The 13012-nt window shown below is 30.8% G+C and overlaps 1 protein-coding gene across 1 annotated transcript; it reads left to right on the forward strand.

Moving 5' to 3' along the window:
* The first annotated feature begins 2463 nt into the window (after window positions 1–2463).
* On the forward strand, window positions 2464–4041 carry LOC123896954 (major pollen allergen Lol p 11-like). The gene is made up of 2 exons (XM_045947403.1): window positions 2464–2780; window positions 3569–4041. Exons 1-2 carry the CDS (start codon window positions 2624–2626, stop codon window positions 3898–3900), a joined length of 489 nt encoding a protein of 162 aa, XP_045803359.1. The 5' UTR covers window positions 2464–2623; the 3' UTR covers window positions 3901–4041.
* Window positions 4042–13012: the final 8971 nt, after the last annotated feature.

The raw sequence follows: 13012 nt of genomic DNA on the forward strand, positions 1-13012 counted from the left end.
CTTATTTGGTATAATGCACTTATGACGTTGAAATAAAGAATTTCATTGAATCTCTCCTTTTATTTGTACATGAATTTTACTCTCTTATTATAAAAAAGAAAAAAGGGTAAATAGGGTTTTACCCCCTGCAAAATAAGCCAATTTTGCATTACCCCTGCAAAAAAAAAACTTGGGATTACCCCCTGCAATATGAAGATTCTCTCTTTTTACCCCCTGCTTGACAACTTGGCATAGAATCTTTATTTTTTATGAGGTGGCATGCATATGTGGCATTTATTTCATTTTTATTTTTTTTAATTTGCACATGTCATTTTTATTATTAAATAAATTGGTGACAAATATTTAAAAAATTCTACTTAATTAGTTTTAAAAAAATAAAAAATATTGTGTCAAAAAAAAAATATTAAAAATAAAATATGTTAATTCAAAAAGATATGTTAATTCATTGTTTCTAACGCAAAAAAAAAAAAAAAAAAAAAAAAACTCACAATCTTTTCCTGTAACATAACACAAATCTTTCTCCTTCTCATTCTTCTTCTCAAAACCCAAAATTATTTTTTCTCTAACACAAACTCAGAATCCCAGAATCCTTTTTATCTAAAATAAAACCTAGAAATCCGCCGAATCACTCCGCCGAATTCGTCGAAACAAATGATTGATGAAGAACAAAGGCAGGAACTAGGAACCGGATTTTCTATAAAGGCAGAAACTGGGTTTTTGAATTTATGGGTTAGGGATTGAATTGATGGGACGAAGAATTGGGAAGAAGAATTATGTTTTTGGGTTAGGAAAAAATTGGGTTGTTGCAAAGGGATGAAGAATAGAAGAACAAAAGAAATTTATGATTATGTTTCTGGGTTTACCGAGATTGATTTTTGGAAGAAAAAAAATTGGGTTCTTTTTGGATTGTTGTTCTTGGTGGTGTTGATGATTTTGTTGATGTTGTTGTTGTTCTTGGTGGTGTTGATGTTGTTGTTCTTGTTGAATGATGAAAGTTATCGTGGTAGGGATGAAGGGGAAATTAGAAAAGAATTTATTATTATTTTTTTAATTTATTTCTATAATAATGTGTCTAGGCAAGAATGTCTCATATTTGATATATTTCTAATTTTAAATAATTCCTTATTTGTTTTTATCAGATAGTGTCATGTTAATTAGTATTAAATAGTATTAATTTCCAATAGTAATTAAAATTTTAATTATACAATATAAAGTATTTTTTTTTTACTTTAAAGTAAAATATATTAAAAAATCAATAAATTTACGAATGCATTTTTTTGTGCACCAATCAGTAAAATATATTAAAATATATTATTAGAGACATTACATTATATATATATGAGACGGAGTTTGAACATCGATCATCTCACTTCCATCTCAATTACGGATGAAATTTCTAACCACCTACTTAAAAAAATTAAATAAGTAGTACTACTATGCTTCTAAACAAAACAGATAAGCCAATTTGGGTGTGTGATTAGTAATTAATTAGAGGACACTTGGATTATAAGGCTTCCCAATCTCAACTCTAGGAAAGTGATGAAGGCAAGATTATCGGCACGTCACGCGGCATTCATAGATGCACTCTCTTTTTACAGGACTAAAACCAAATCAACGGTTCATAGGTCCACTTGGAGTCACATGTTTGTAACACCGACAACCAACGCCAGCTACAAACAACTATACTAATAATTACACCGCCACTGTTTTTAATTTTATCCTCTGCTTTACATCTTTCTCTACACACCATCATCCTCTCTTACAACTAACCTTTGATAAAAGCATATCACAATTAGTATTTACACCATGATATGTTTCATCCGCTACATAAAATAAGAAATGTTACATAAAATAAGAAATGGTCAGTTCGTGTGAGCATAGCTCAATCGTTACAGACATTGCATATTATTGCAAGAATTATGATATAAATTCTAATACTTATATTTATTTATTTTAAAATAGTTGGTATTCTAGTCACTACTTGTCTACTTGACAAAAATAAATAAATAAGAGTCTCCGTGAGTTTATCTCAATTAATAAGGAGATTGCACTATATGTGTTCGAATTTCGGATACTTCCCTTATAATTTTTATCTACAGACACTCTGATACTTAAGTCAGTTCAAAAAAGGTACAAGTTTAAACCTCGATTCACTTCTTTCTGAACTTGGACAAAATTTCACTTGAATTGAAACTTTTATCACTTAGTCAAAAGGGATCACCTCGGCATGTCAAAGAACCGGCGCGTCAACGAGGGATACTCAAGGAGTTGCTCTCGCGGACATCATCTACGAGACGGTGAGGTCGGTAGGTTAAGAATATATATTAACAAAGAATTAACGGCTAATGAAACATTATTCAAGATTCGATGATCATGAGGTGGCACGTTATAATAGCGAGACCACTTTCATTTACAATACACTCCACCACAGGTGATCATACACCACGCGCTTTTGTTATTTCTTTTCCCATTCCTCCAACTTTACTCCACTGACACTTTATAATTGAAAATTCCTAAATCCAAATTATTTCAATTTGCTCTTTATCTTCATAACCACACAACAACATAAATATAAACCATTTCTCATTGTTATTGTTCTATTCCAACATCTACATCACTCATCATGGCTTCAAGAGTAGCTTTGTTGATGTTTTTGTGTGTTCTTCCTGCTATGGTTTCAGCTATTCGTCCAGCAAAGAATCCTTTCTGTTTGAAGGGTCATGTTGTATGTGATCCTTGCCGTGCTGGTTATGAAACCTCTGCTGTCACTCACATTGCTGGTAACTTTTAACCCCTTTTCTTAGATCTATTTCTTAAAGTTGCAAGTTTAAGTTTTTCATTCAAATTTGCTTACCCTTTTGTTTTAATTTCATTATTCTAGATAAAAGCTTTAGTTTTGAGAAATGTGGTTTTCTTTTTGAGATAATTGATAATCAGATCTGAGATTGTTTACACATAGTTGGTTTAGAATTTAAGCTATTGTTTGATCCATTCATTGTGTAGTGTGTTGGATCTAGTAATTTAGTCCCATAATTTTACTTTATATATAAAAAATAGTTTGTTAATATTATCATGTTAAATGGTTTCCCTTGCTGTGTGTAATCTTCAAACCAGCTTATTTTAAATAATAATAATAATCTGACTAGTGAAATATAAAAATCAAGTGACTAAGATAAGATCTCGTTTGGATTTGTTTATATGAGCTTATCTACTCTCATACATACTTAGGAGACTTAAACAGCTTATAAAAACAGCTTATGTCATGTTCATAAGTTGTTTTCAGCACTTACATGATAAATGCTTAATTTGTGAAAAACAAATTGTTACTTGTATGAAATCAATTGGACTTTTTTTTATATATTTTTCTTATAGAAAAGTAATAACTTATACATCAACACTTAAATGATAAATGTTTAATTAAGGTGTTTGTCCAATTAGGGCCTTAAGTGCTTTCTGTTTCTATTTTCAATTTCACATTTATACAAATCAACCAACGTTGTTTTGTCTTGTATTATTGTTTTTGATAGTTTGTTAACACAATATTATGTTTGATTAATGAATCTTTTAGGTGCTGAGGTTCTCCTGGAATGCAAAAAAAGGGTTGGCGCTGAGGTTGTGTTCACAACGAAAGCGGAGACTGACTCAACTGGAGAATACACAATCTATGTGAATGAGGATCATAAAGACCAGGTCTGTGATGTGAAGCTAGTAAGCAGTCCTCAGAATAGTTGTAACGAAGTCGTACCAGGACGTGACCAAGCACGTGTTATTCTCACCGGATACAACGGCATTGCCTCTAATGATAGGTATGCCAATGCCATGCTATTCAGGGCAAATGAAGTTGCTTCTGGGTGTGCTGAGATCCTCAAGCAAATGCAGGAGTTGGAAGAAGACAATTAAATAATGAAATCCTAGTTTATTTACTTTGGATTTCCTAATGTCTATTTGATTTAATCTTGATGATGGAGTGTTAACTCAGCATTCAGTTTATATGCTTATGCTATGGACCATCTTAAATTATATTATTTCTTTAAGATTATATGTCTTGGACTAGAAGAGTTACTACTATGTTTTTTTATATATATGTATTTGTTCATAGAATGGTTTTTATTCAGTGGATGACCTTTATTTTGCAAGAATAATTTGTTGCATAGAGTCAATCTTGAATTGGCTTTGGATTTTTTTTAAGTGTTCAATAATGAGGCAAGTTTTACACAAACATGGATTGCGAACGAGAATTTTGAAATGCTTTTGCAAACATGGATTGTGGACTATTTCATTTTTCCAAACTTCAGATATATTAACTATACAATAAATTTTAAATGATGAATTTTGCTTATATTTATCATTTGGACTTTATTTTTTGTTTCTGACGCGTCCTTCTATGCTATGTGTTCAATTTTGAACACTTAAAATGAGTTAGTCCGTGTGACTTGGCCTGCCAAACTCAAATTACCTAAATATTTACTTTTGTCACTCTACCGGTTATTTACGCGCTCTATGTATTTTCTATTTTACCTTTGTGTGGAAGGATAAAATGTTTTATAACATCCGCGACTTAAATAGCTGACGTTAAAATAAATGAGACAACACCTCATAACATGAAAATTTCTCATTTTTATAACGTTCACTATGAGGATGTTATAAATTTTTATAACACTTGGGGTTGAAATTCATCTTATTGAACTTGGACTAGACAAATTTCACAGATCTAATGAGTTGGCAATGTATTAACAGTGTAGACTGTGTTGAATATTTTCAACTCTTCCCTCCTCCACATCATCTTCAACATATCTCCTCCAATCATGCAACACTCTCAACACCCCATTCAACTCTCATTGCACATGGTCTCATAGCACATTAACTTAATTAATTATTATTCATAGGTCATTATCTCCTTTTTAGCTGTCATTAATTATTATTATTCATTGATCACTCCTGGCCAAAGTGAGAAGAAAACTGACTTTTATTTCATTTAGTAAATCAAATCAATTCTCATAATTATCATCAATTCTATTTACTACACCTTGATTTAGCTGTCAAAAATCATATACTTATAACATCCACAACTTAAGTAGCAGACAGAGGTATGTTGATAATATCGTAGGGCGCGCCGTAGAATCAGTAGGGTGACCAAAATAATTTTCAATAATGTAGGGTTTGGGCCTTAAAATATTAGCTCGAATTTTTTTAGGACTTTTTAGTCTGGCCCATAAAAGGTCATTTAGATTTTCTGGGTTACAGGCAGGGACGGAGGCATGTTCCTTCAAAAATTGCTCTTTTGGCCCCTCAATATTGCTCCCAACTAGAGGTGGGAATAGGCTAGGCCGAGCTAGGCTTTGCCAAGCCTGAGCCTGGCCTGTCAAAAAATCGAAGGTCTGAGCCTGGCCTGTGGCCTATCATAGGCTTAAATTCTAGGCCTGAGCCTGGCCTTTTGAAAGTCTGATGTGGCCTGTTAGCCTGTTTAAAAGCCTATTTCATATGAACATATTTAAATAAATAATTATATTTATTTTGAAATATACTTATGAACTAATAAAATAAGAGTTTAATTGATGTGCACCGTCGGTGTAAATATTTTTTACACGTACATCCAATGACGTGTTGCCAAATCATTTAATGAATGTGACACATCATGTGTTTTTAATTACCATACATGATGTGTCGGTATATTATTGGACGCATGTGCAAAATAACTTTAGACTGACGGTGCATATAAATTAAATTCATAAAATAATGTTCCATTTGATATTTTAGAGAATTTGACTATATATGTCATCATATTTCAATTCTAGTTTATAATAATACATTTATATATGTTAAAAACTAATGTAGATTAATAAACTTAAATTACTTAAAAAGTTAATAGATTTATAATTTAATCAAAGTATAAATTTTAATATATAAATAATAATCGTAATAAAAATATTATTCATGTTAACTTAAATAGGCCGGCCTAGTAGGTCTCAAAGGCTTTTTTAATGGCCTGCGGCCTGGCCTTTTTAACTAAATAGGCTTATAAAAAAGCATTGGCCTGCTCTATTTAAAGAAATAGGCTGGCCTGGCCTGAGCCTATGTAGGCTAGGCCTTAAGGCCATGTAGGCCGGCCTGGCCTGTTCCCACCTCTACTCCCAACCCTCCATTATGACCAAATTACCCCTAAGGATATTTTAGATTTTAGAATCTGAAATTGCACAATTTCAAAATGTATGTTCCGAAGTGCACTTTTTATAGAAACATGCACATTTTGAAGGAAATTCATCATTGTTTTTTATAATTCGGATGGTATCTTCCGAATAAGATTTTCTTGAAATTCATCATTGCTTATTCGGATGGTATATTTTTTTTTTATAATTTATTTAGGTAAAATATATACGAGTAAATAATAGACATATTTCGGTGCTATCAAGGATTATGAAGATGAAGTAGTTGCTTTATTTGATCCAGTCTCGTAGATGTTTAATTTATGTTTATGTTGTTGATCTTCATCTCAATGTAATATGTTGTTGTTTTTATTGAAGATTTCATGTTTTCTATTAATATTTTTGTGTTAGCTTCATCCACCAGACATGTAAGGACATTGTTCGCTGGTTAAATAGTGAACGGTGATTTTTCCAAATTTTCTTGATCAGTTTTCATAATGTCCGTTGTTTAAGTAGTAGAAGTAAAAATGAAAATGCAAGGATGCGCGAGAAACACAGGTGGCGCGAAAAAAAAATTCTCCTATATTTTTCCTTTGCACATTGTACTTGGAAAATTTATATATCATCCCCTCTATTCTCAAACGCCTCCAAAATCTTTTTTTTTTTTTTTAAATCTAATTTGCCCATATCTAACACTTGATGGTCCATTGAATGGAAGACGATTATATTGACAAGGAAGAAGTTGGTGGAGAACATAAGATATGGACTTCATGATATGTAACTAATTTTATATGGAATCGTTATGGTGGTAATTCACTTTCCTTTCAAGCCTTAAGGCATTGACTTGGCACAATGAAAGCATATTCTTTTGATGTTACAACTACAAGGAGCAATGTAGACATGTATAGTGGTGGTTGTTGGTTGTGTGAATGGGACTCCTCATTGACATGTTTGTGTTTCACACATGGCTTTCGGAACTTTCGATGTCTAAGCCTTGACCATATTTTCGTTGAATTGAAACGGTGAAACCAAACAAAGGGGTTAGTTGGTGGAGGGTAGGGACTGACTAAGGATCTTAAAATAGAAGGTTTAATTACTCATGTTTTGAGTATATAAATAAAAATATCATTTTAAAAAGAAAAATAGAGAATAAACAAACAAGTATGAATGAAAAGAATAATATATTGAATTTCTAAGAGACGTGAGTCATTAACCTAATATCTTAAAATTATAGATAAAGATATGATATTTCCATCTCTTGTGATCTTGAACATTTGACTCAATGTTTTTCTCTTACTTCTCTAAAACAAAATTTGGATGACATTTTTTTTTTCCTCGTAAATATGGCGATTATTATTATGGGACTAAGATATAAACTCATAATGTCGGGCTCTTTATGCATTATTGAATTGTGTTTGGTGGTGTTAAATGATCCCTTGAAGGTTCGCTTTGTTAGGTGTTGTTCGTTCTCTGTTGATTTTACAACCAACAAAAATGTATGGAGAAAGAAAACATACGAAAATGAAGTGGGAAGAAAGACAGAGAAAAAGGCTACCGTGGGGTTGGTTTTTTTTTTCTTTTTTCTGGGGTAAAGCGGTCTTTGTTGTGTTTGAAAAAGGATGTATAGACATAAAAAGTGTGTTGCTAAGCCACTGGATTTGACGTCGGATTTAAGTAGTATATATATGAGGTTTTATGTTTGATTCTTATTAGTTTCATTGTAAACTAAAAAATAAAAGTTTGTTGTAAAATATACATAATGTAAGTATGAAAGAGATAGTTCACAAATTCTAGCTCAATTGATAAATGTTGATATTGTTAGGCAAGATATCTTCAATTGAGATTGGACTCGAGATCTCACAGTTGTGTGTATAAATTTCAACATTGTTTGGCACTTCGCCTATGATAATTGTCAAAATTATGTATTTTTACATATCTTTTTATCGGCACTTTTTAACTTCTTTTACAAAGTAATCTTAAAAAAATTTCCAATTTATTGAAAATATTAGTTATAAATGGCCTTGACTAGTATCTGTATAGCTAGTTTAACATATTTGCATATGTTTTGTATGATTAGTTGTTCAAAATGCATGAATTGAAAATAAAATGCAATGATTTTGATTCAGAAGTTTGTACTAGTTTTTTAAAAAAGGTATAAGCCGCTAAACGACCAATGAGCTATTCAAGATAAAATGTCAAGGAAATTTAGAACAAGTCAATTCGCTAGGTGAAGCTGAAGCCATCTAGGAGTGTTTGGAATTGGAAGGAAATAACATTACTCTGCTTAGAAAATTATAGCAGCCTTAGTGGCATGAAGGATGAGTTGACATTTTCCTCACTTGAAGAAACATCCATTCACTCAGCGATCAACAAATCCCTAAGCGAAATTACACTTTTCTAAATTATATAAGTTGAGTTTTGAAAACTTTCTTCTCCTTTTCTTCATATCTGCCACCCCCACCTTAACCTAATTTTTTTTCTTGATCTACCAAGGGGTGATTTTAGGGTCAATTTTTGACCTAAAATCACCCCTCATAATTGTTTTTCCTTTTCTTTTTTATTTGAATAAGTGATCTTCACATTGATCAAGTTTTTCTTTTGTATTTTCTTTTTTGTGATTTCACCGTCTGAGTGCGGCGTTGTGTTGTTCGTCGTCTTGTGCGACATTTTTGTTGTTCCGTATTGTTGCGGTGTTCATTTGATTTCTATTGAAAAGATCGGCTTCAGTCAATTACAGATCAGCCAATGATTTGAGCTTCAACGCTGCAGATCCGGAGGCATGGATACTTCGGTGACTTTAACTTTATCATATTATTTGTTGTAGGCATTTTGCCGTAGTATGCTATTAACTCGGATGCTGTGAGTTTTGTTCGCAGATTCATCCTTTATGTTTTTAGCGATGTTGATTATGTGGTTGTATTTGATGTAATCTATCGATTTGAATGAATGAATATCATTTTGTTATTGTAAAAAAAAAAAATTGAGTTTTGAAACATTTTGCAGACATCTTATCCTACTGTATTGATTGAAAAATAGAGGGGGAAAAATCTCAAGGTATAGAAGAACACCATTGGAGGGTATTGGAGATTGGATTTCATTAATATGTATAACTAATCTCTCTCTATGCGATGGAATTAATTAAGTTTAGTTAGCTATGATATTGATGTAAATTGTAAACTATTAATTCGACTAATTACATATAATATTTATTTCATTATATCGATAATTTAGTTATGCTCTTAATATTTTTTCGATGATTAAACTCTAAGGCACTGTTTGGTAAGTCAAATAAGCTAGCTTATAGCTTATTGAACTAGCTTATAAGCTTGTTTGAAAAAAATGTGAAGTGTTTGGTAACGAGCTTCTCTAACTAGCTTATAGCGCTTTTTGACATGCTATTTCAAGTAGCGTATGAGCTTATAGCTTATAGCTTTTTCATTTTATTCCATATTTACCCTCATTAATTTAATTTTTTTAAAAAAAAATTATAATAACTACCCACTAACACTTACCAAAAAAAAAAACTACCCACTAACCATGTATTTTTATGTCATTTTGTACTTACAATAGCTAAATTTGTCAAACACTTTAATTTTATTCTACTAGCTTTTCAGCTATAAGCTATCAGCCATCAACTATCAGCTATAAGCTAGCTTATCAGCTATCAGCTAGCTTATGGCTTATTTTTACCAAACAGAATCTAAATTTGAACTTTTAGTTTAAAAACTGTTAGACATAAAAAAAACTATGTAAATAATTTGAAGTAAACTCATCTATAGATGTTCCTTGTTAGACATACGGCTAGGTTTAAAGTCACGTACACTCTTAAATTGTAATATTATTGTATCAATTAATTGAGTGAGACATCATAGAGTAATAGATCCAATGGATCTCTAGTAATTGAAGATATAATTGAAACATTGAACAAACATAATGGTTTAAAAGATCCGATGGATCTCTTATACCCTTCTTCTCTTTCTCTAGCCGGCCCTATTTTCTTTTTCTCTGAGTTTCTTCTTCCTCTACTAGTTAGGGGTGATTTTAGGTTATATTTGGCCTAAAATCACCCCTCTTCACCTTTTTTCTTGTTGTTTTCAATCTAAATAAGTGATTTTTCACATAGATTAAGTTTTTTAGTTGTTTTTCTTTTTTATTTGTGTGATATCGTCGTCTGAGTGCGACGTTTGTGTTGATCGTCGTCTTGGTACGACGTTGTTGAATTCTCCGTCTTGTTACGGTGTTCGTTTAGTTCATATTGAAAGATCATTTTCAATCAATTGCAGATTCAATCAATGATTTGGACATCAACGTTGCAGATCCGGAAGCATGGATATTTCGGTGACTTTAGTTTTATCATATTATTATTTGTAGGCATTTTGCCGTTGTATGCTATTAACACGGATGCTGTGAGTTTGTTCGCAGATTCATCCTTTTTGTTTTTAGCGATGTTGAATGTGTATTTGGATCTGATGTACTATATCAATTATTGGAATGAATGAATATCGTTATCTTTTTAGTCAAAAAAATAAAAGAATAAATTAAAGGAATAGCAAACAACATCTAATTCCAACTTAATTTTTAATATGATAATTTAATTACTTTTAACAATTTTTATTTGTTTTAATAATATATATGCCAATGTGTAGACATTTGTCACATTTCGCCACGTCAGTGTTCCGTTTGGTCACTAAGCAGAAAACAGACGGAAGTACCAAACTTGCGAACGGAAATAAATTATAAGATTTGTTTACACAATTATTTAAATGTAGGGACTATTTTTAAATATAGCGCAAAATATAGGAACTAAAAACATATTTAATCCAAGTCACTAGGTTTAGTCTAGTGGTGAGGGGTTTGAGCAGTATGTTATAGGTTCTGGGTTCGATCCTCAGCTCATTGTAAAAAATAAAAAAAAACATATTTAATCCAAATTTAAATTAATATCCCTATTTTACAATTTTTAATAATTATTTTACTTTTCAATATTGTAATTTTAGTTAAATTTTGATTTTTTAAATTATAGAAATTACAAAATTACTCTTGTGAGAAAATTGTGTATATATTTAAAAATTAATTATTTTATTTTTAATTTAATATCAAACTAATTTATTATTTATATTTTAATAATTTTCAATTTTGTTTATTTTGAAACATATTTTATAAAATAAATCAATATTAAAAAGATAAAAATAAATATATAAAATATATAATGTTAATATTTTAATATTTAAATAACACAACTACTGTTTATATTTTTTTCTAGTGTCCCCTAAACTTCACCAAAGGGCAAGGGTTGTTCATAATCAAATTGACGTGTGTTAAAATAATCCCCACTGTCTCATTTTGATATGGGATTCATGCATAGGTGTGCATTAAAACCACATTTTCCATTTTATTTCCTTCTTATTTTATGTTTTTGAGTTGGAAAATGAAAGCTATAAAACGATATTTTCCATTTTACTCTTTAATTATTATTTTGGCAAAATTATATTACGAGTCTTTATATTTTGTCATTTACTAGTCATTTATCTTATTTATTTGTTATATTAAATCCTTTTATTTTTTCCGCTCTTTAGATACCTTATCTTTATGAACAATGTCCTATTGGTTAATTTTAGTAGTTTATTGTGTTGTGGATTTAGTGGCGTTGTGGTATAGGAGAATGGGGGTCACGGAAATTAGAAACTAGTGAATGGAAATTAAAAGTTGTGGAAATTAGAAATCAGAGAGAAAAACATGTGAGAGAGAAGAAGATGAAGATGATTAGAAATAATTAAAAAAGAAAAAAGAAACCAAGTCTATTTTTAATATAATAAAATTGATTACTATCGAATTTAATAAGGTTTAATTAGTTAAATGGTCCCTTAAAGATATTTTAGGTTTCACAATGGTCCATTAAAGAAAAAAAGGTCTAGATTGGTCCCTTAAAGACATCTCCGTTAGTCATTTTGATCCTTTCTGTTAGTTTTTGACAAAAAATGTTAAATGGTGCAAAAAAAATACTGTTCATCTTCTTCCTCCTCTCTTCTTCATCTTCTTCCTCCATTCTTCTTCATCTTTTTCATAAACATCATAAAAAATATACTCAAATCTTCAATCAACCTTCAAACAAACCCAAAAATTCATCTTTTTCCTCAATTTTCCAACATCACCTTCCTCAATTTGTCTCTTCAATTTCCTTCTAAAGCTTAAACCAAGTAAGTATTGGTTGATTTATGTTCAATATCATGTTCTGAAGCTTTTCCAATCGTTAATTTTGCGTGGGTTTGCTTGAATCATGTTTTGGTCATTTTTATGTTCTTAAGTTGTTGTTTCGATTTTCAAAATATAAGCCTCCACTGTGAAATCTAAGCATAGATTCATGACCAGTGCTAAAAATCAAGCGAATTTGTGTATTCTTTTGTGATTTTTGAAGCCGATTTGAGTTTTTTTGTGAAAGCTCCATTGAAGCTTCAATGGTGTGTTCATGGTGAGTAAATTGAAGAAGATGAAGAAATGGAGAGAAAAAATAGTTGTTGATGGTGTATTGCTAAATGTGATAGACATACAAAATCCAATTGTTACTATTTTGACAAAAGAATCAAAGGTTAAGATTAAATGATTTATTAAGATCTATGGTGGACCACATGTAGTATTGGTTCACCTAATATATTTGGTGTTAATAAATGAACGGAAGAGACCAATGTGGCAAACGTGATATCAATAAGGGACCAATTCAGACCTTTTTTTCTTTAAGGGACCATTATGAAACCTAAAATTTCTTTAAGGGACCATTTAACTAATTAGGCCATTTATTAATTTATACATAGTAATTTTAAACCATATTTCAAGTTTTGTATCATTCATTCACAAAAAAAAGAGTATAGAAA

This window comes from Trifolium pratense, linkage group LG7 (assembly GCF_020283565.1).
Source record: "Trifolium pratense cultivar HEN17-A07 linkage group LG7, ARS_RC_1.1, whole genome shotgun sequence".
NCBI classification, from domain to species: domain Eukaryota; kingdom Viridiplantae; phylum Streptophyta; class Magnoliopsida; order Fabales; family Fabaceae; genus Trifolium; species Trifolium pratense.

Bases quoted from the DNA above. Each gene is read 5' to 3' on its own strand.
- LOC123896954 (XM_045947403.1), top strand. From the start codon at position 2,624: ATGGCTTCAAGAGTAGCTTTGTTGATGTTTTTGTGTGTTCTTCCTGCT. The intron at 2,781-3,568 runs GTAACTTTTAAC...TGAATCTTTTAG, and splicing joins TGCTGTCACTCACATTGCTG to GTGCTGAGGTTCTCCTGGAA.